General features: G+C 40.7%; 1 protein-coding gene across 7 annotated transcripts in view; it reads left to right on the top strand.

The window, feature by feature from the left end:
* QRICH1 (glutamine rich 1) overlaps positions 1 to 23,674 on the top strand; it is a 52,844-nt gene that overhangs the window by 20,630 nt on the left and 8,540 nt on the right. For all 7 annotated transcript variants that reach the window (XM_040445309.1, XM_040445307.1, XM_040445311.1 and 4 more), the window contains 4 exons: positions 13,125 to 14,162; positions 20,304 to 20,481; positions 21,115 to 21,269; positions 22,357 to 22,471. In XM_040445309.1, the coding sequence (XP_040301243.1) occupies positions 13,125 to 14,162; positions 20,304 to 20,481; positions 21,115 to 21,269; positions 22,357 to 22,471 (1,486 nt within the window). The remainder of the gene's footprint in view (positions 1 to 13,124; positions 14,163 to 20,303; positions 20,482 to 21,114; positions 21,270 to 22,356; positions 22,472 to 23,674) is intronic.

Genomic DNA, 23,674 nt, shown 5'->3' with positions numbered 1-23,674 from the left:
TTATAAGCACATTGGCACATAGTAATCCTCGATAAATAAATAATAGTTGCTTTTGTTTTCTTCTTCCACTTCTCATTAATGCCATTCCTACCTATGGCCCCCGTTGCCTTTTAGAGTTTTGAAAAGTATCCAAACATTTATAAATAAGATTCCCACGCTGTTGGTAATATGTCATTTTTATCCCTTTTTTCTTTTAATACATAAACTGTTACAAATGCAGTTCAAATCTCTGATACCCTTCTAAACAACCCCCTTTCCCAAGGTAAAAATACTATTTTAAAGTTTTCAACTTGATGTGATATTTTCTGTATCCATCTGGGTATTGGTTTTTAGTTACAAATATCAGACAGCATTCCCCCTCATCCCCCTCATTTATTCAGAAAAAATTGATTAAAGGATAGCTGTTAACTCAGGGAATTTACGGGAGGGCCAGAGAATGGGTCTTGGAGGCTGTGCATCCAGGAATAGGACTCAGGTCACATTGCAGGCCTGTTCTGGCAGAGACCTTCTGCCATACCCCTGGGCCCAGCTCCTTGCCCTACCACAGTCTCTCATTGGGATCTATGCCATCCTGCTCCATTTCTGCCATATTCCTCCACTCTTACCAGAAAATGGAGGTTGTGGTTCCTGCTTCCTCATGTTGTTCCCCTCTGAGTCCAAATTTCATACAGTGTGTCTAATTTGGGAAGCTTTGGTCATATGCCTGCATTCTAGCTGCAGAAGAGGATGTTGGGACAGTGATTCTGGCTTCTGCCTTGAGAGGCAGTGCTCATAATATGATGTGTTCTCCAAACATGGTTTTGCAGCCAAAAACAAGACTACCGTCAGCTATTCTCTCACAGGCACTTTGTGGGCTGATTGGGATCCTGATTGGATTGGTGACCCATTTATTGCTGCCTTTACTGCCCCTTCATATCCAGCCTTTTGCCCACAGTTAAATCTCTTCCTTACCATATTTCTAAGTTCATTTATATCATAAGAGTTTGGCAGGAGCACCTGGGTGGCCCAGTTGGTTAAGTGTCCGACTTCGGCTCGGGTCCTGATCTCACAGTTTGTGAGTTCAAAGCCCTGCCTCGGATTCTGTGTCTCCCTCTCTCTGCCCCTCCCCTGCTCATACTCTGTCTGTCTCTGTCTCTCTCTCCCTCTCTCTCAAAAATAAACATTAAAAACTTTAAAACATTAAAAATTAAAAAAAAACAGAGTTTAGCAAATGTTTAATACTTGGGTAAAGACTACTAGTTTTCAGAAGAGTGTTATTTGAACAGTGAAATTCTATTAAGGTCCCTAAAGTTTTGCTAGACTAGTTGTTAAAAGGTTTGGTCCTAGGTGTACGATTCCTCACCTAGTCTGGTCGTCTGCCAGCACACTGAGCACTGTCCCTAACCATCCCTCCTCAGTAAGACTCAGAACATGAAATGGAATGTGAGCCACATACGTTGTTGTAAGTTTTCTAGTAGCCTCTCTCTTGTTTTTTTTTTGTTTTTTTTTTTTTTAAGTAATCCCTACACCCAGTGTGGGGTTTGAACTCGTAACCCTGAGATCAAGAGTGGCATGGTCTTCTGACTGCCAGGCACCCCTAGTAGCCTCTTTTCTAAAGGGAATGCAAGAGGTGAAATTGATTTTTTTAATCACATTTTATTTAATCTAATATAGTTTTTCAACATGTGATCAGTATAATATTACTGATAAACTGTTTTGCCCTTCTTTGATACAAATCCTTGAAATCTGGTTATGTTTTGTACTTGTAGCACCTGATTTGTAGCACATCATAGTTTGAATATCTCAAGTGATTGGCAACCACATGTAACTAATGGGTATTGGACCAGTGAAGCTTCAGAGAAATGTAAGAGAAGAATTATTCTTTCTTGTGGAAATAAAATTGTTCATGAGGGGACACCTGGGGGGCTCAGTCAGTTAAGCGACGGGCTCTGTGCTGCCAATCTGCTGACAGTGCAGAGCCTCCTTGGGTTTGTCTTCCTCTCTCTCTGCCCCTTCCCTGCTTGCTCTCTCAAAAATAAGTAAACTTAAAAAAAAAAAAGTTTAAAATCGTTTATAAGGTGGAATTTGGAAATTGACCTGACACACTCACTGAGTTTATTCTCCTTTAAATATTTTTTTAATGTTTATTTTTTAGAGAGCAAGAGCATGTGCATGTGAGTGGGGTAGGGGCAAAGGGGGGGGGGGAGGTTGGGCAGAGGACCTGAAGTGTGCTCTGTGCTGACAGCAGAGAGCCCCAGGTGGGGCTGGAACTCATGAACTGCAAGATCATGACCTGAGCTGAAGTTGGATGCTTAACTGACTGAGCTACACAGGTGCCCCAGTTTATTCTTCTTTTTTTTTCTTTTTTAAAGTATTTATTTTGAGAGAGCAAGCATGAGTGGGGGAGGAGCAGACAGAGAGGAAGAGAGAGAGAATCCTAAATATGTTCTGTGCTGTCAGCACAGAGCCTGATTCAGGGCTTGAACTCACAAACCGTGAGATCATGACCTGGCCTGAAACCAAGACATGGACACTCAACCAATTTAGCCACCCAGGACCCCGATTCTCCTTTAAATGAAATCTTGGTTTTACATTTTAGCTGGAAAGAAAACAAAAAAAATCAAGAAATGATATTAGATGTTTGTTTGTTTAGTTTCAGTGATTGGAAGAAAAGATTCCTAATTGAGGTAATACATGCATTACTTCATGGTTTCTCATTGTTTCTTGTTTGGAATACTTAGTCTTAATGTTGGGTTGAGCTCTGGATTACTTAGGTTCTGAACACTGAGGAAAAGGAAGATTAACCATCTACAAACTAATAACATTGACAAATGAGGTCCAATAAAATTTCTAGACTAGTGGTTATCAAACTTCAGGGTGCATTAGAATCACCTGAAAAGTTTCTTAAAATGGAAATGGCTGTTTCCCCCACCCCTCCCAACCCCTGAATTCTGCTTGAGTGTAGGACTGGAGTCAGTTCTGAGAATTTGCACTTTCCCCCCAATTTTATTGAGATATATTTGACATATAGCACTATATAAGTTTAAGTCTACAGCTTAATGATTTGACTTAAGTATATCACGAAATAAGTTTAGTTAACATCCATCATCTGATATAGATGAAAAGAAATTTTTTTCTTTGTGATGAGAACTCTTAGGATTTACTCTACTAACTTTCCTCTGTATCATACAGCATTGTTAGCTACAGTCATCCATCCAATTGTTTATTATATCCCTAGCATATCTTATAACTTGGAGTTTGTACCTTTTGACCACATTCATCCTGTTCTTCCTTTCCCCACTCACTGCTTTTGGTAACCACAAATCTGATCTCTTTTTTTTCCCCCATGGGTTTGTTCCTTTTTTGTTTGGATTTTGAGATTGTGTAGTATTTGCCTTTCTCTGACTTATTTCACTTAGCATAAAGCCCTAGAAAGTCCATCTATGTTGTCACAAATGGCAGAATTTCCTCCTTTCTTATGGCTGAGTAAAATCCCATTTTTTATATATTCCATAACTTTTTCATCCATCTGTTCAGACACTTCATTCATTTTCATGTCTTTGTTTATTGCAAATAATGCTCTAAACATGGGAGTGCAGATATGTCTTTGGCATAATGTTTTCATTTCCAGAGAATTTTCATTTCTAACAAATTTCCAGGTTGATGTTGAATGTGCTGCTCTGCAGACCACATTTAGACATACTTTCTGAAAAACTTAATTGATAGTATACTCAATGAAATAAAGAATCTAAGAAAAGTCACGAAAATAAAAGAAATGGTAGAACCAACTCAGAATTGAGATCTGATTGCAGTGTGGTAGCCATACAGCAGAGCCAGAAAGCAGTCTGTCCAGGTTGAAATAGAAAGTCAGAATGCTCAAGAAGAAAGTAGTAGTGCGGTACATATTATGTGGTCAAGAGCTCAGAAGTATAGTTATTTTCAGTGTCTCTTCTGATCAACTGGGGAAAAAAAGGCAATTAGAAACTCTGGAGAAGGTAGGGAGCCAAATGAGAAGGTTGAATAATTTTTTAAAAAATTTAGGTTTGTTTATTTTTGAGAGAGAGAGAAAGAGAGAAGGAACATGAGAGGGGGAGCGCCAGAAAGAGGGGAGGCAGAGGATCTGAAGCAGGCTCCATACTGACACCAGAGAGCCCAATGTGGGGCTTGAACTCACACACCTTGAGTTCGTGACCTGAGCAGAGGATGGATGCTTAACCAACTGAGCCACCTAGGTGCCCCAATAAGGTTGAATAATTTAAATGTGAAGGGAACTAAAACATGGTGTGATTCATGAGGGATTGAGAGGTGAGAAACAGTGGTTTTTGAAACAATAAAACCAAATTCATGCCCCTAGTAATGTCCCCCTCTCCTATTTGATATGTAACTTTTCTAGGATATGCTAGGCTTAGAGATGATAGTTTTCCTTTTTGTACCTCTTGAGAATCATCTTAAATCTAGGCTTAAGTTTAAAAATGCCTTTTTATTATATATATATATATTTTTTTTTTCTGTAGTTATCTGTAATTTTTTCGAGACAATTGATCTAAATATAATCTTGAAAATTATAGGTAAACCTGTTAAGAAACATAGAGCAACTAGTGAATCACAATACCAACTTGTGAATGTCTTCCTTAGGTTTTTTTTCTTTTTCTCCTCCTCCTTCACTTCAGTTCTGTTTCCTCTTCTTTGAGTAAAATTTCATTTTTTTTATTAAAAAAATAAAGTTATGTTTTTATATAAATAAAAATTGGAAGGGAGGTAATAAAAATAACATTTCTTATTGACCTTTGATAGTTATGATTGAAGGTTATAAACAAAATGTATGGTTTCTTACTCAATATGTTGACATTGGTAAAGAAATGTCACAAAGTGCTATAACTCTTAGCTCTTACTCCTCTAATTTTAAATTCTAGCTACTTTGTATCTAAAATGGCATCAGATTACTTGCGCTGGTTTATTCTGGAGTGAGGAGTAGATCCTCCCCCCACCCCAGTTCTGATTCCATAGTATTTCCATAGTAATTGTGATAACTTGTTTCTGATTCTGTTGGAAGTTTGAATGTTGATAAATCGTTTCTTTAAAAAATCCATTAAAAGAGATACAGTAAAATTATGAAGCATATGAGCTATAATTTAGTGATAACCAGATTAAAAATTTTTCATTTTTAAGGAGGTAATAACAATTATAAAGTGTACTATGTAATTAACTCTATAGTAGTGGGGTTTTTTTGTTTGTTTGTTTTTGAGAGAGAGGGTGCAAGTGAGTGAGAGGCAGAGAGAATCAGAAGCAGGGCTCACCCACCAAAGTGGGCTCGAGCTCACCCGATGTGAGACTCGAACTCACAAACCATGAGATCATGACTTGAGTGAAAGTCAGATGCTTAACATCTGAATCATGCAGGCGCCCTTATAGTAGTTTTTTTTGTTTTTGTTTTTTAATGTTCATTTTTGAAAGAGCACTAGCAGGGAGGGGCGGGGGGGGGGGGTGTGTGGAGACACAGAATCTGAAGCAGGCTCCAGGCTCTGAGCTGTCCACACAGAGCCCAACAATAGGGCTCAAACCCACAAACTGTGAGATCATGACCTGAGCTGAAGTCAGACACTTAACCCACTGAGCCTCCCAGGCACCCCTGTAGTAGTGATTCTTAAAGGGTGGTTCAAGATTGGTCATCCCCAGTACCCTTGCAGGACTTCTTAAAATCAAAGCTGTTTTTATTAGAATACTGAGATGTTACCTGCCTTTTTCATTCTCATACAGTGGAGTTTTTTAGATGCCACATGTGATGTATACACAACAGATGGAATGCAGAAGCAAATAGAATCCAGCTGTCTTCAATTAAGTCAGCCATTAAAGCAAGTTGCAAAAAATGTAAAAAATGCAACTCTTATAAAAAAATTTTTTGGCAAATACATGCATACTTCAAAGATACTGCAAATTCAGTTCTAGACTACTGCAATAGAGTGAATATCGCACTAAAGTGAGTCAAATGACTTGGTTTCTCAGTGCATATAGAAGTTGTTCAGACTAAACTGTAGTCTGTTAAGTATGTAACAGCATTATGTCTTTAAAAAAAGAGTATACATATCTTAATTTAAAAATACTTTATTGCTGGGGCACCTGAATGGCTCAGTCAGTTAAGCATCCAACTCTTGGTTTCGACTCAGCTCGTGATCTCATGGTCTGAGTTTGAGCCCTGCGTCGGGCTCTGTGCTGACAGCTAGGAGCCTGGAGCCTGCTTTGGATTCTGTGTCTCCCTCTCTCTCTGCCCCTCCCCTGCTCATGCTCGCTCTCTCTCTCTCTCTCTCTCTCTCTCTCTCTGTCAAAAATAATAAACATTTTTTTAAAAAAATTTAAGAACTATTGAATGACCACATGCATTGCCAGTGAGCAGTAATATTTTGAAAAGAACCTTTTTTTTTGTGAGCAGTAGGTCTCAACACTGGGCTTAGAATTATTCAGTAAGCCACGTTAAACAGATGTGCTATCATCCAGGCTTTGTTTTTCTATGTATAGAGTACAAACAAAGTAAACTTAGCATAAATCCTACGGGCCTTAGCCCTAGGACCTTTGGAATAATAAGTGAACTTCAGTTTCACCATAAAGTTACCCAGCTGCATAAGCCCCTAACACAATGTCAGCCTATTCTTTGAGGCTTTGAAGCCAGGCATTGATTTCTCCTCTGCAGCTATGAAAGTCCTAGATGGCATCTTCAAATATAAGACTGTTTTATCTACATTGAAAATCTGTTGTTTTGTATAGCCACTTTCATTAATTACCTTAACTAGATCTTCTATATAATTTGGTGTAGCTTCTACATCAGCACTTACTGTTTCACCTTACACTTTTACATTATGGAGACAGCTTAAACCTCATGAGCCAACCTCCGCTAGCTTCAGACTTTTCTTCTGCAGGTTCCTCCCCTCTCTCTCAGCCTTTGTAGAATTGAAGAGAGTTGGGGTCTTGCTCTGAATTAGTCTTTGGCTGACTTAAACTTTCTCCTTTTAGCAATAAAGTTGGTGTTCTCATCATTCATGTGTTCACTGGAGTAACACTTAATTTCCTTCAAGAAGTTTTCCTTTGCATTCACAGCTTCACTAACTGTTTGGCACAAGAGGCCTAGCTTTTGGCCTGCCTTGGCTTTTGACATACCTTTCTCACTAAGTTTAGTCATTTCTAGCTTTTGGAAATGACTCTTATTTTCACTTAAACACTTAGAAGCTGTTGTTTTTAATTGGCCTAATTTCAATATTTTGTCTCTGGAAATAAGGAGGCCTGTTGGTGGAGCTGTTAGAACATGCACATTTATCAATTAAGTTTGCCGTGGTCTTACATGGGCAAGGTTCATTGGTCCCCAGTTATAACAAGTAACTTAGTAACCTCAAAGATCTCAACAGATCACTATAAAAAATATAATGATAAAAGGGGCACCTGGGTGGCTCAGTTGGTTAAGTATCCAACTCTTTTTTTTTTTTTTAATTTTTTTTTTTTTTTAATTTTTTTTTTCAACGTTTTTTATTTATTTTTGGGACAGAGAGAGACAGAGCATGAACGGGGGAGGGGCAGAGAGAGAGGGAGACACAGAATCGGAAACAGGCTTCAGGCTCTGAGCCATCAGCCCAGAGCCCGACGCGGGGCTCGAACTCACGGACCGCGAGATCGTGACCTGGCTGAAGTCGGACGCTTAACCGACTGCGCCACCCAGGCGCCCCAAGTATCCAACTCTTGATTTCAGTCTGGGTCATGATCTCATAGTTTGAGTTCAAACCCCAGGTCAGGGCTTCGATTCTTTCCCTCTCTCTCTGCCCCTTCCCTGCTGGTGCTCTGTCTCAAATAAATAAACATTAAAAAAATAAAAACCTATATTGTGTGGGGGGAGCACAATAAACCTAGGTATGCCTTTTCATAGGCATGTGTTATTTATGTTAACAAGATTGGTTTGTGTGATATCCTAGTTGTTTTTTTTTTTTTTAGTTTTTTTTTAAATGAGGTTTGCCACATCAAGGGACTTTTTTTTTAAGGTTTACTTATTAATTTTTGAGAGAGAGAGTGAGCCAGAGAGAGACAGACAGAATTCCAGGCAGGCTCCGCACTGTCAGCACAGAGCCCGATGTGGCACTCAAACCCATGAACCGCAAGATCATGACCTCAGCCAAAACCAAGAGCCAGATGCTTAAGCACCTAAGCCACCCAGGTGCCCTAGTTTTAATTTCTAATACAGTAGATATCAACATCTATATCCATGTAATCAAAAGCTAGTGGGGGTCCTCAATAATTTTTTTAGAGGATCCCAGGACCAAAAAAGCTTCTATAGTAATTGGTTTCATAGTTTCCTTTATGTCCTTGATGTAAAGCACTGGTTCTAAACATGGGCCTTCATCAGTCAACTGGAAAACTTGTTAAGATAGATTGCTAGGCTTGTTCCCCAGAGTTTCTGATTCAGTAGTTCTGAGGTGGGACCTGAGAATTTGTATTTCTAAAAGTGCCTGGGTACTGATGCTGTTGGCCTGGAAGCTATATTTTGAGACTCACTGTTGTAAAGAAATAATGCTTATCAGACTCTTGATTTCACGGTTGTGGGATCAAGCCCCACATTGGGCTCCATGCTGATAGCATGGAGCCTGCTTGGGATTCTAACTGCCTCTCCTCTGCTCACACCCTCTCTCTTGAAACAAAGTCTACAAAGAAGAAATAATGCTTATAAGGAAGGAAACCTCCTTTTTGAGCACCTGCTGTATATTGGTAAATATTATTTTATGCTCATTACAACTCTAGGGAGTTAGGTGTTCTCCCCCTTTATATTACATCTAAGGGGAATCACAGCTAGGAAAGTATACCAGCAATTCAAGTTCAAGTCTGACTTCAAGGTCTATTATGCCCTTTACATAACCTCCTTGCTTATCTTTTTAATTAGTAATGGCTTTACTGAAATCTAATTCTCATATAATTCACCTATTTAAAGTATATAATTCAGGGGCGTCTGGGTGGCTCAGTCAGTTGACCTTCCGACTTTGGCTCAGGTCATGATCTCACGGTTCGTGAGTTCGAGCCCCGCGTCAGGCTCTGTGCTGACAGCTCAGAGCCTGGGGCCTGCTTCAGATTGTGTGTCCCCCCCTGTCTCCGCCCCACCCCTGCTTGTGCTCTGTCTGTCTCTCTCTGTCTTTCAAAAATGAATAAACATAAAAATAATTAATTTAAAAAAATAAAGTATATAATTCAGCAGTTTTTAAATCTACCCACAGAGTTCTGCAACCAATTTTAGAACATTTTTATCAACCCAAAAAAGAAACCCTGTACCCATTACCCCTTTATATTTTCCCCAATCCTGTGCTCTTAGATAATCATTAGTATTTGTGATTGACTTCCCTTAACATATATTTTTTTTTTAATGTTTATTTGAGAGAGAACAGGGGAGGGGCAGAGAGAGAGGGGGGTTGGGGAATCCCAAGCAGGCTTCACACTGTCAGCACAGAGCCTTACTCAGGTCTTGATTTCATGAACCATGAGATCATGACCTGAGCCAAAATCAAGAGTCGAATGCCTAACTGAGCCACCCAGGTGCTGCTAGCATAGTGTTTTCACTAGGTTTATCTAAGTTGTACCAAAGTTTCATTCATTCCTTTTTGTTGCTAAATAATACCCTGTTCTTTTTATTAAATTTTTTTTTTCAACGTTTATTTATTTTTGGGACAGAGAGAGACAGAGCATGAACGGGGGAGGGGCAGAGAGAGAGGGAGACACAGAATCGGAAACAGGCTCCAGGCTCTGAGCCATCAGCCCAGAGCCCGACGCGGGGCTCGAACTCACGGACCGCGAGATCGTGACCTGGCTGAAGTCGGACGCTTAACCGACTGCGCCACCCAGGCGCCCCAATAATACCCTGTTCTATGGAAATACCAAATATATTTTTAATTGATCAGTTTATGAACATTTGGGTTGTTTCTGCTTTTTAGCTATTAGGAATAAGGCTACTATAAACATTTGTATTTACATTTTTATGTGGACATAGTTTTCATTCCTCTTAGGTATATACCTAGGAGTGGAATTGCTGGGTCCTGTGGGTTTTTCATATCTTTGTCATAGGTATGTTTAACTTTTTGAGAAACTGCTAGACTGTTTTCCAAAGCAGCTGTACCAATTTTACACTCCTCCTGGCAGTATATGAGGATTCCAATTTTTTTACATCCCTGTCAACCCTTGTTATTGTCAGTCTTTTTTTTTTTAATCAAATATTTATTTATTGAGAATAAAAACTCTGTATTATTTTCTTTTTTTATTATTTTTTAACTTTTATTTTTTAAAATTTACATCCAAATTAGCATATAGTGCAACAATGATTGCAGGAGTAGATTCCTTAGTGTCCCTTACCCATTTAGCCCATTCCCCCTCCCACAACCCTTCCCATAACCCTCAGTTCTCCATATTTATGAGTCTCTTCTGTTTTGTCCCCCTCCCTGTTTTTGTATTATTTTTGTTTCCCTTCCCTTATGTTCATCTGTTTTGTCTCTTAAAGTCCTCATATGAGTGAAGTCATGATTTTTGTCTTTCTGTGACTAATTTCACTCAGCACAGTACCCTCCAGTTCCATCCATGTAGTTGCAAATGGCAAGATTTCATTCTTTTTGATTGCTGAGTAATACTCCATTGTATATATATACCACATCTTCTTTATCCATTCATCCATCGATGGCCATTTGGGCTCCATACTTTGGCTGTTGTTGATTGTGCTGCTATAAACATGAGGGTGCATGTGTCCCTTCAAAACAGCACACCTGTATCCCTTGGATAAAAACCTAGTAGTGCAATTGCTGGGTCATAGGGTAGTTCTGTTTTTAGTTTTTTGAGGAACCTCCATACTGTTTTCCAGAGTGGCTGCGCCAGCTTGCATTCCCACCAGCAATGCAAAAGAGATCCTCTTTCTCCGCATCCTCGCCAACATCTGTTGTTGCCTGAGCTGTTAATGTTAGCCATTCTGACAGGTGTAGGTGGTATCTCATTGTGGTTTTGATTTGTATTTCCCTGATGATAAATGATGTTGAGCATTTTTTCATGTGCCATTTCCATGGCCATCTGGATGTCTTCTTTGGAGAAGTGTCTATTCATGTTTTTTGCCCATTTCTTCACTGGATTATTTGTTTTTTGGGTGTTGAGTTTGAGAAGTTCTTTATAGATTTTAGATACTAACCCTTTATCTGATATGTCATTTGCAAATATCTTCTCCCATTCTGTCGGTTGCCTTTTAGTTTTGCTGATTGTTTCCTAAGCTGTGCAGAAGCTTTTTATTTTGATGAGGTCCCAGTAGTTCGGTCTTTTTTTAATTATAGCCATCTTAATGGCTTTCAAGTGGCATCTTATTGTGGTTTTGATTTGCATTTTCTTATAACTAATGATGTTGACCAACTTTTCATTGGCTTATTGTCCATTTGCATTTCTCTGGAGAAATGTTTGTTCAGATCCTTTTTAATTTTTTTGTGTATGAAATAATTAAGAGATGCAACTTCATTGTTTTCATATGGATAGCCAGTTGTCCTAGCACCATGCTTGATTATTTTTGTGATGTGTCTCCTTCTTTAAAAAAATTTTTTTTTAACGTTTTATTTATTTTTGAGACAGGGAGGGATAGAGCATGAACAGGGGAGGATCAGAGAGAGGGGGAGACACAGAATCTGAAACAGGCTCCAGGCTCTGAGCTGTCAGCACAGAGCCTGACGCGGGGCTTGAACTCATGAACCGCGAGATCATGACCTGAGCCAAAGTCTGCCGCTTAACCGACTGAGCCACCCAGGCACCCCGATGTGTCTCCTTCTTTTATTAGATAGATAAAATCTCTCATCTGCCTTCCTTTCTACCTTCCTACCAGTGTTTAGAGTTTAGATATGTGTTTCTGAAGGAAATATCTTTTTCTTTCTTTCTTTTTTTTTTAACTACAGGCTATACAAGGCATCTTTTCATGCTGCTTTGTATGTTGAGGTAACAGCAATAAGAAATGAACTGCATTATCATCAGAAATCAGAAGGAGGATATAGTAACCTTAGATTAAATTGTCAGGAATCTTGTGGGTTTGTTTAATGCTTCTTTTTTGAAGATACCTTACTTAACGGGTGCCTGGTTGGCTCAGCCGCTTAAGCGTCCAACTTAGGCTCAGGTCATGATCTCGCAGTTTGTGAGTTCAAACTCTGCATCAGGCTCTATGTGGACAGCTCAGAGCCTGGAGCCTACTTCAGATTCTGTGTCTCCCTCTCTCTCTGCCCCTTCACCACTTGCTCTCTCTCTCTCTCTCTCTCTCTCTCTCTTTCTCAGAAGTAAATAAACATTAAAAAAAAAAAGATATCTTAAGAAATTATTTATCAGTGCCTACATTTTAATAGCAATATTGGGAGATCTCTCCAAATTCAAGAGTTTTGTCTCTACTGTGTTTTCCACTAGTCTGTGGTGGGAGTAGTTTTGATCCTGGGTTGAGAATTGCATGCCTGTAAAATGTACTTGTCTTGCTGACCCTTTAGAACATTGGTCCCCACCAGACTGTTTTTTTAGTATATATTTTTTTGTTGTTTACTTATTTTTGAGAGAGTGCTAGTGAGGGAAGGGCAGAGAGAGAAGGAGACACAGAATCCGAAGCAGGCTCCAGGCTCTGAGCTGTCAGCAAAGACTCCAATGCAGGGCTTGAACCCATGAACCACGAGGTCATGATCTGAGCCAAAGCCCAATGCTTAACTGACTGAGCCACCCAGGTGCCCCTGTCCCCACACTTTTTATTACTCACCCCATGGATAAACTGTTTTTGATCATACACCAAAATATATTTTTATAAACTATCTACTTGTACTATACCAATCTGCAAAAACAAAGGGGTGGGGTCACACCTTAAAACAATAATTAAAACATGAGCAGAAGTTCTGATATTTTCTTCAGAGATCCAAGTTGATAGTCTTACTTGCTCTGGTAGCTAATTGTTGCTCTGAATGCTGTGTGATGCTGGAGAATTATGCACATGGTTTTGGGGGTTATGGTCTCCAAAGAAGCCTTGGGTCTTCCAAAGAAGCCCCTTCTCCTCACATTACCTAGGGCTTCTCCCTGAGATCTCTTCCTTTTGGGGCTGAATTCTTAATGTTGCCTGGTTCACTCACTGGTGAATCTTGTCGCTGCAGGTACAGGTGCAGGTACAGCAGTCTCCGCAGCAGGTCTCGGCTCAGCAGCTTTCCCCGCAGCTCACCGTTCACCAGCCTGCTGAGCAGCCCATCCAGGTCCAGGTGCAGATCCAAGGCCAAGCACCACAGCCGGCAGCCCCCTCCATCCAGACCCCGTCTCTGCAGAGCCCCAGCCCCTCGCAGCTGCAGGCAGCCCAGATCCAGGTGCAGCACGTGCAGGCGGCCCAGCAGATCCAGGCTGCAGAGATCCCAGAGGAGCACATCCCACATCAGCAGATCCAGGCTCAGCTGGTGGCCGGCCAGTCTCTTGCTGGGGGTCAGCAGATCCAAATCCAGACCGTGGGTGCCCTTTCCCCACCACCGTCTCAGCAGGGCTCACCCCGGGAAGGGGAGCGACGGGTTGGCACAGCCAGTGTCCTCCAGCCAGTGAAGAAACGCAAAGTGGACATGCCCATCACTGTGTCCTATGCCATCTCAGGGCAGCCGGTGGCTACTGTGCTGGCCATTCCACAGGGCCAGCAGCAGAGTTACGTGTCTTTGAGGCCAGACTTACTGACAGTAGACAGTGCCCACCTGTATAGTGCCACTGGGACCATTACTAGCCCTACAGGAGAAACCTGGACCATCCCTGTTTACTCTGCCCAGCCCCGTGGGGATCCTCAACAGCAGAGCATTACCCACATTGCCATTCCCCAGGAAGCCTACAATGCAGTTCACGTCAGTGGCTCACCCACGGCCCTGGCAGCTGTAAAGCTGGAGGATGACAAGGAGAAGATGGTGGGCACCACGTCTGTAGTGAAAAATTCACATGAAGAGGTAGTGCAGACCCTTGCAAACTCTCTCTTTCCAGCACAGTTCATGAATGGCAACATCCACATTCCAGTGGCTGTGCAGGCTGTGGCAGGCACATACCAGAATACAGCTCAGACTGTCCACATATGGGACCCCCAGCAGCAGCCACAACAACAAACCCCCCAGGAACAGACACCACCGCCACCACCGCAGCAGCAGCAGCAGCAACTCCAGGTTACTTGTTCAGTAAGTGAGACTTCTCTGTAGGGCAGCCTGCTCCCCTGGGGCCCAGGGCAACACAGAACTTTCCTGGTAACCTTCAGCACCTCTGGCTTATTTACTGCAACGATGTTGGTCTTGCAGTAATATATAATATTTATATTTTGGTTGAGGTTGGGGAGGGGGAATAGAAGCAGCAGGTGAAGCTTTGCAATGAGCAGGAGTTCTGTCCTGGTAACTGGAGGTAGATGAAACGATCAATAACTGCTTTGGGGGGGTAGATGCTTCAGGTGCTTCTTTATAATCTCTTAAGAGTAAAGTTCAAGGTAAAGACTAAGGGACACACTAAGTGTTAATCTGCATTTAATAAGCTACTTTCTGCATTACAAACATGGATCTAGACTTTCATCCACTAGATGAAAACTAGTTTTCACTAGACTGTATGCACTAGACTGTAAACTCATCACAGCAGAGAGGCTGTGAAATTATTCCTTTTTTAGTTATCATCTGTGGACACAATGTAGGTGAATTAGATGATCAAAAACACTTTCCAGAGGGCCTGTTAAAAGTGATAACCTTTGGGAGTGTCAGATGAGCCACCACTGCAATGTGATTTCCCAAAGGTATTTAACAATAGTCAAGCTTTGGTTAATTTTGTTATGGAAACTATATTGAAAAAAAATTTTAACTTTTATTTTGAAATAATTTTAGACTTACAGAAAAGTTACAATAATAGAACCCTGTTGAAATTTCAACTTTAAAATTGCTTGATTCTTTTATGTTTTCTAATTGTTAAATTTTTTTAAGGATACCACAGAGGTATGGATAAATTTATTCCTTAAGACTGTTAGTAAACTTTAGGGACTCTCGTCTCATGGGACTGCTGAAGGCAGTGTGTTTCAGGGACTCCTGGGAATGTATGCAAGGGAGCTGGAACAAACAGCGCCCATACTCAGAAACTCAGGCCATATGTAATTGGTTAAGCAAAGGCTGACCAAGTGGTTTCATAGATAATATATTAACTTAGGTGACTTTGCTAAGGACCTATTAAATATCCAGCTGTCAAGCCTAGAAGTTGAGCAAGACAGAGTCATTGCTTCAGGTAGCTTCCAGTCCAGTTTTGGAGTAAGAATGTATGATTTCTATTTTTTGAATATAAGGCAGCATAATCAAGTGTGCTGTGTGCTCGACACACAAAAATAAACTTGGTATTCAGAAACTATCCTAGGTTAAAAAGGCAGCAGAGGCATCTTTGTGGAAAAAAGTGGTATTTGATCTCTAGTTTATAGGTTCAACTGACCAGAGTGAAGCAGCATGAATACAGAACCAGGGATGGACAGAAGGGACATGGCCTAGTGCAACATGAGAGGGGAACTATGGGAGAGGAGTTGGCATGGGAGGCAAAGGATTTATCTTCCCAAAGTGAAGAGTTGAATTTGATCTGATCTTTGGTAGGAAATTTTTCCAGAATCCTAAAAGTTGTGATAACAAGAAGAGTCAAGTACAGATGTGTAGAATTAATTGCACGTAGAAGAGACCAGCCTGGAGTATGATGTAGCTCTGCACTCAGCTATTGCTCACCAGTATGGAGGACATCAGGGCTCTCAGCTTTCTTGGGCCTCATGGTCCAGTTCGCAAGCCAATCCTCTTTAATTTAAAAGTCCTGTTTTACTTTGTACTTCTGGACCCTGTATCAGAAGATCTTTTCTGGAGTTCATTTTAGTAGGCCTGTATTCTTCAGGGGCAATGTTTCCTTTGAGAAAGTCTTAACAGGAATGTATATCAGGTATTACCGGAAAAGGAAAAATTGAGAAGAATACCCATGATGCAGGAAAGATGAGTTCATCCATTTATACCACAGACATCCCTCTGCCTTCCTTATTAGGCTTAGTGCTATGTGCTGGGGAACAAATATGAATAGAGAGTCTCTGCCCTTGGAGTACTCACAGCCTGTGGGGAAGATATTGTGATGTGAGTTGAACCCTAAGGAGAGCTGATGACAAAGTGTTGTGGTCCTTCACCTGCCATACCCTTTATGTAAGTTCTCTTATCACCCACTTTAAAACCAGATTTATGGTGAAACCGCCCTCCCTTGAGCTCATATGCACCTCCATCTATTGCCCTGTTTCTCCACTGTGCTTTATTCCCAGAGTTCTCAAAAGCATTATCTGCGCAAGCCGACTCTCCCTTCTAAAAGGTTTTCTCTTCAGTTTTTGAGTCTGCTCTTGTTAAGGTTATTAGTGACCTCTTTTTGGCCAGATTTAAGAGGCATGTCTGTTTTTATCTCACAGCAACATATTAAACAACAGCTCATACCTGTCTTCCTGGAATTCTCTTCTGGTGTGGTTTTTCCTCCTACCCCTACTGGTTCTTTTTCCTTCTCAGAAGAGTTTGCTGGTGACTCTGTCTAAACCATACATGTAGTTGTTCCTCAGAGCTCAGTACTGGCCTTCTTTTCTCCCTAAGGGATTTCTGTCCATGGCCATGGTTTTCAGCACCCTCTAGATGGCTGATGCCATGAAGAGGATAGTCACTGACACTGTCTGCCAGGCACTATTTCATTGTTACACATATTAACTCATTTAATTCTCACATCAACTTCATGAGGTGTGTACCACTATTTTACAGAGGACGAAACTGAGACACAGATTAAACCAGTAAGACCAGAGCCAGGATTAGTATTTAGTAGAGTTGGGCTTTAGCCCTGGAAAGACTGGCTCTGGAGCCCAGAGCCTGTGCTGCATTGACGCAGATCTTTATCTCTAGACCATGCTTTTCCCCTTAGAACCTTTCGCACACATCCAGCAGCCTATTTTTCATTTCCTTGGATTTACTGAGGATATCTCAGCTTTTCATTAGCATCACCTCTACCACTGTCAAAACTTCTTCTCTGGGCACCTGGCTGGCTCAGTCAGTAGAGCATGCAACTCTTGATCTTGGGGTTGAGTTTGAGCCCCACACTGGGTATAGAGTTTACTTAAAGATAGATAGATAGATAGATACATACATACATACATACATATATACATGTACTGTTAAAAAAAAAAAAAACTTTCCCTCTCAGAAAGTGGTACCATCCTCCACCCATTTGTTTAAACCAGAAACCCAAGAATCATCCTTGAGTCTCCTTTCTCTTACTGTCACAGCCAGTTTCTCAAGAAGCCACTTTGGTTCTGCCACCACACTTTTCAGAATTTCTTAAATTCTCTCCACTGTCACCATCCTAGTCCAGGCCACCAATACCTTCGCTCTTCAATCCATTCTCCATAAATCAGCAAGAATAATTTTCTTAAAATGTAAGATTGTGTGTGTCACTTCTCAGCTTAAAACTCTCCAAGGACTCCATTATAAATAGGAAAACTCTACACCACAGTATATAAGGCCCCACTTACATCAGTAGTTTTCATCCTGGTTGGGATCACTACCACTCCTACCCACTGACATTTAGACCGATGTAGAAGTTTACTGTCAAGATGCTTGGGAATGTTACATTAGTGGGTGAAGGGCACCTGTCTAAAAACCAGAAGCAAAGTACTGCCCCACATGCCCTGGCACCCACCTACTTACCTATTCAGACTCTTACTAGATTTTGCAGCTTGGGTAGATGGTGTTGCCGTTGAACGAGGTAGGGAGGGAACTCTGAGGAGAATAGTTTTGGATGGGGAAGATGCTGAGTTCTCTCTGTAGATATTAGTTTGAGGTGGTTGGTTGTAAGATGTTCACTTGGAAACATATAGTACCCCCTGGGTATATTAAGGGGATGTTTAGCTTGGAGGTGCATAGTTAGCAATCATTTCCACAAACATGGAAATCCAAACTGGAAAAGTGGTTAAGACTCACCAAGGAGATTGGTAGTTAAACTGGGAAGCATGTACAGTGGAGTTCCTGGGTTGACAAACATTTAAGAACCTTGCACTGATACTGTTTTATCTCCTTGTTTAATTGAGCAGAGATAGGAAGGAGAGTTTTTATTTTTATTCATTGACAAGCAGATTAATGTGTCGTATATAAATTATTTTGCGTTCAGTTTGAATAATTTGACATTGCTTAGCCCTTTGGGTAGGCCCTGGCATGATGAATGGCTCAAAGGAATTTGTTTAGAATATAGACAAGTGAGTGAGACTCAAGAATCTATGCTTGGTATCTATGATGCTATCTATCCTGCCCAAAATGAGGATTGTGATTGAGGCTCATGGACATTTCTCTGCCCCTTTGTGTGCATGGCTTGGCTGTTAGACCATTGAGGATGGGATGGGATGACTTCCTTTGGAGGCAGGAAGGTAGAGTAGTGCCTCTTGTCTTCAAAAATGTCCTTAGGAAATAGAGCATATTGAGAAGGAATATGGTGGGGAGAAAACCAACCTTATATATATAGCTAGAGAAGCCATATAGATCCTTCAGTGTTAACCCTCTCATCTTACAGTTGCAGGGGAGAGAACATAACTTGTTTGTTGTACTTTCCTTTTTCTTTTAAAAAGGATGATTTTCACCCATGACTGGATATGAGAATCACCTGGGAGCTTTTAAAAGTACTGGTGGCAGACCCCCCCTCAGACCAATTAAATCATAATCTGCAAGGATAAGGCCCAGTCATGGGTATTTTCTAAAAGCAGCCCAGAAGTTTTTAAAGTGCACCCAAAAGTTTAATGGTCACTACTCTGGACACTTGGTATTCAAAGTGTGTTCTGCAAACCAGCTCCCTCACTTGGGAACTTGTTAGAAATGCAGAATCTCAGGTCCCACCTGAGACCTTTCAAATCAGAATCTGCACTTTAATAAAATCCTTAAGTGATTTGTTTGCACTTTATAGTTTGACAAGCTGTGCTTTGGGCCAGTAGTTCTGAGAAATGACTGAACTTTAGAATGGCCTTTTTATGTGAGAAGGTTTTTGAAAGACTAATCTGTTTAAAAAGATTCTGGGGCCTCAAGGCTTGTATGCCTTGTCAACTGGTGCAGACCTATGGAAAAGCAGTTCGAGTGCCTTTACATTGGATTGGCTTTGGCAACGCAGCACTTGTTGCTTCTGGTAGGATCATTGGCTATGCAAAAGCAGGTAGTGTCCCGTCACTGGCTGCTGGTCTTCTTTTCAGTAGTTTTGCAGACCTGGGTGCTTATCATCTGTCTCAGGATCCAGGGAACATTTGGGTTTTCCTAGCCACCTCTGGAACCTTAGCTGACATTATGGGAATAAGATTCTGCCACTCTGGAAGACGTCTGTGGGCTTAATTGCAGGTCATTTTGCTGATGGTTGCCAAACTTGGAATTAGTGTGTTGAATAGACCCCAGAAGTATCCCCAGAAGTAGTAGTCATGACCCAGCTTGGACTCATGAAGAACTTAAAAACTTCCACCATTTTTAGCGTATTAAGAGAAGCAAGTGCAACATTTTCACATATTGTGACATTTTACTTAAAAAACAAAACAAAACAAAAAATGACATTGAACTTTCCAGAAGAAGAAATCCTTCATTATCATTACAGCCTTAAAAAGGTGGGTGGTATGTAACCCAAGAGCTTCTTATTACAGTTTAATTCTTGTGTATTGATGTTCTCTTTTCTTTCTGTATCTATTGGTAAAATCTCAAGAGGTAAAATGTTAGGTATCAATCTACTCCTGAAATCATTGTTGCACTATTGCTAACTAACTTGGATATAAATTTAAAAAATAAATAAATTCTTTAAAAAAATAATAAAAAATTTTAAAATGTTAAGTATCAACATTGGGGACCCCAAAACCTCATGTCCTACTTAGAACAGTGTGAAAAAAATCTCTTAGCTTTAGGGTTTCTGTTGTTTGGCTCATCTTACAGCACAGATCTTCTTTGAAATTATGTTAAATGAAATATCAATGAAAACAAAGGTTACTGTAAATTAAAAAAAAAGAAAGATTCTGGGTGGAGCCCAGATACTGGTTTTTGTAATTCAGAGATTCAAAAGTCCAGCCAGAGCTGAGAGGCACTGCAGTAGCCTTAGCTGTCCCTGGGGTAAGGAGTAGAACTCCACAAAATTTTTTGGAAGTAGGACAAGTAGAAGAAAGTTGTTTTTTGGTTTTTTTTGTTGTTGTTTTTAATAAAAATAAAAAAAACCACAGGTAACATTTTTCTAACAGTATTGTGGAAGGGCCTGATGGAAAACAATATTGACACATTTTGATGGTTTCTCTCTCATAGGCTCAGACTGTCCAGGTTGCTGAAGTTGAACCACAGTCACAGCCACAGCCTTCCCCAGAACTTCTGCTTCCAAATTCTCTGAAACCAGAAGAAGGGCTTGAAGTATGGAAAAACTGGGCCCAGACCAAGAATGCTGAGTTAGAGAAGGATGCTCAGAACAGACTGGCACCCATTGGGAGTGAGTGTTTGTGAAGGAGAGAGGAGGGTGGACTCTGTCTAAAATGCAGTGGTATGAAAGCAGCTGGAGGACAAAATGGCAGAAAAGTGGTGTCGCTTGGCTCTGGGGGTTAGGGATCACCATCTGAAATAGTATGCTAAATTCAAGACCAGCAACAAGCTGGTAATGAGCAGGATTTATGGTGTTTGCCCAAAACCAGACATTTTTGTACACATGGATTTCTGGAGTCAACCTAGCAGATCTGGGCAGAGTAAATTCTGGAAGGAGATAGGACCAGTGAGTGTGCTCAAGGGCCTTCTTCCTTAGCAATATGTTCGTATTCTTCCTCTTAAAGTGTGGATTTTGGGGGTTTTGTTTTTGCTTTCATGTCTTGGCCCTAATAACTTTGGGGGTATGTGTGGTGGGAAGGATTGTGGGAAGGAAAGCCTTGGTGTAAACAGGGCATACAGGATTACTATCTTAGTGGGCCAATTCTGACCTTAGATACAGGTGACCATTTCCGTCTTAGCACCCTGATGATCAGTGTCTTCTCTGAGCCCTCCTTCTGGGGATCTGAGCAACCTGTGAAGAGATTACTGTTATCAAGATCCCCTCCCATTCACCTTTGGGGGTTACCTTTGGCTTGTGTTGCAGGGCGCCAACTGCTTCGATTCCAGGAAGATCTCATCTCTTCTGCTGTGGCTGAGTTGAATTATGGGCTCTGTCTAATGACAAGAGAAGCTCGAAATGGAGAAGGTGAACCCTATGATCCAGATGTGCTCTACTATATTTTCCTGTGTATTCAAAAGGTAGGAAACAACTTCGCAGGAACATGTTTGAGCTGTTCCCATTGGGTATTTGCTGGTTACTCAAATTAGTAAAATGATAAGCAAGTGATTATAGGGAAGTTTTCTTTCAACTATATAATAAGTTTTTAAATGTGCATCTTTTAAAATTGCAAAAGACCTAACATGTTCACTTCAAAAAAATAAAATAGACAGCATATGTAATTCTGTCATCTAGAGAAATTTTTGTTAAAATGTTTGGTATATTAAAACTTTTTAATCACAAAGGATTTGTATATAACACTTTTCATTAAAAGTAAACACATGGTTTGCATAAAAGTAATTTATCCAAAATAAAATCTGGTGCTAACATTCAGCCCATTTTCTCATTGTTCCCTGCATTAACACAGAATAATTATTTGAGAGTCTAGCTAGAATATCCAGCTGTAGTTGGGCTTTCAGGACATCTAATGTGAAACATAACAGGGAAACTTGTCTTAGAACTGGCAGTTTAAGAGAACAAAGGTGGATTTCTTAGTGTGTGAATGCTCTTGTGGAGAAACCCACGGTATGATGCAAGCACTTGCTGGTTGGGACCACCCTGTTGCCTGGGCCTGAGAAAAGTCTGCCCCCCAGTTTGTTCCTCTTTCTTCCCAGTCACCCAGGGCACTGAGTGGATTGCTTTACATGCTCTGTTTCATTCCATGCTGTCCCTAGTCCTAGAAGGCTGGCACAGTCCTTTCCATTTACAAAGAAACTGAGCCCCAAAAGTTGAAATACTCAGATGAGTTATTTAACTTACACTATAGCTAATAAGAGGCTGGCCCCAGAGCCTGTATTGTTTTTTTGCTACCACAAGACAGTGCCTTATCTGGGAGAAATAGTATTCACAAAATCTGCCCCTTTGACCCTACTCTCTAGAGTGTTGTGAGGGTCATTTCACATGATTTGAAGTGTGCTGTGGAAGCGTCACATGCTGGACATTTTTGACCTGTTGTGTTGGTTTGTTAAGGAAGCAGAAACAGGTAGGGAGAGGTAGTGATACAGTGTTTATTTACCCTGAAAGTTTTATTCAGGAGACTACCAACAACTTTTATTGTTTTTCTTTTAGTATCTTTTTGAAAATGGAAGGGTTGATGACATTTTCTCCGATCTTTATTATGTTCGATTCACGGAGTGGCTACATGAAGTTCTGAAAGATGTTCAGCCCCGAGTCACTCCACTTGGTAAGAGTCTTCCTAGTCCTTGGATGTCTTTCCCACCTGGGTTTATAAAAGATCAGCTGTTTTTGTGGCTGGCTATGACAGCATGTGGGTGAGGAGGCTATAAATCCTTGGCACCAGCATGAACTTCTGTACTGCTTGGCCAGATACTGAAGGGGCACTGCACATCAGACAGAGAAACCCCTGGTCCCAGTGTGGCCAGGACATGGGGGCATGCAGAGCCTTGGGTTGTTACTCTTCTCTTTGTTTTAATTAAAATTTATTGGGGTGCCTGGGTGGCTCAGTCAGTTAAGTGTCTGATTTCGGCTCAGGTCATGATCTCATGGTTCGTGAGTTCGAGCCCTGTGGTGGGCTCAGTGCTAACAGCTCAGCCTGGAGCCTGCTTTGGATTCTGTGTCTCCCTCTCTCTCTGCCCTTCCCCTTCTCACGCATGCACTCACTCTCTCAAAAATAAATAAAACATTTAAAAAATTTTTATTGATTAAAATTAGAATCATTGCAAAACTTAAGAATTACGAACTCTTTCATATAGGTTGCTCATGTTAACATACTAGAGATTTTTTTCCCATATGTTTGAACATATGTTCTACATATATAGAGCATAATTTTTGCTTTACTCATAAAACTCCTGAAAGAACAAGAGTCTTAGAGTAGAATGTCTGAGGTATTTGGGGTTTTATTTTTTAATAAATTTTTATCTTTTTAGAGCACTTTTAGGTTTACAGAAAAAATTAGCAGGAGGTAGAGAATTCCCATATACTCCCTCACACACTCTTCCCTCTATTATTTAATATTTTGTATTCATATGATGTATTTGCTATAATTGATGAGCCATTATTGACACACTACAGAAGTCTGTAGTTTACATTAGGGTTCACTCCTCCTGTTCTACATTCTGTGGGTTTCAACAAATGTATAATGACATGTATCTACAGTTGCAGTATCATACAGAAGTTTCAGGGCCCTAAAATCCTCTGTGCTCTACCTATTTATCCCCTCCGTCCCCAGATCTCTGCAATCACTGATCTTTTCACTGTCTCCATAGTTTTGCCTTTTCCAGAATGTCATATAGTTGGAATAATTCAGTATGTAGCTATTTCAGATTTATTTCTTTGACTTAGCAATATGCATTTAATGTTCCTGTGTGTCTTTTCATGGCTTGATAGCTCATTTATTTTTACTTCTGAATAATACACCATTGTATGG

This window comes from Herpailurus yagouaroundi, unplaced genomic scaffold (assembly GCF_014898765.1).
Source record: "Herpailurus yagouaroundi ecotype Mexico unplaced genomic scaffold, PumYag 193, whole genome shotgun sequence".
Taxonomy (NCBI): Eukaryota; Metazoa; Chordata; class Mammalia; order Carnivora; family Felidae; genus Herpailurus; species Herpailurus yagouaroundi.
Note: the sequence above shows the minus strand (reverse complement) of the source record. Positions and strands in the feature narration are given on the sequence as shown.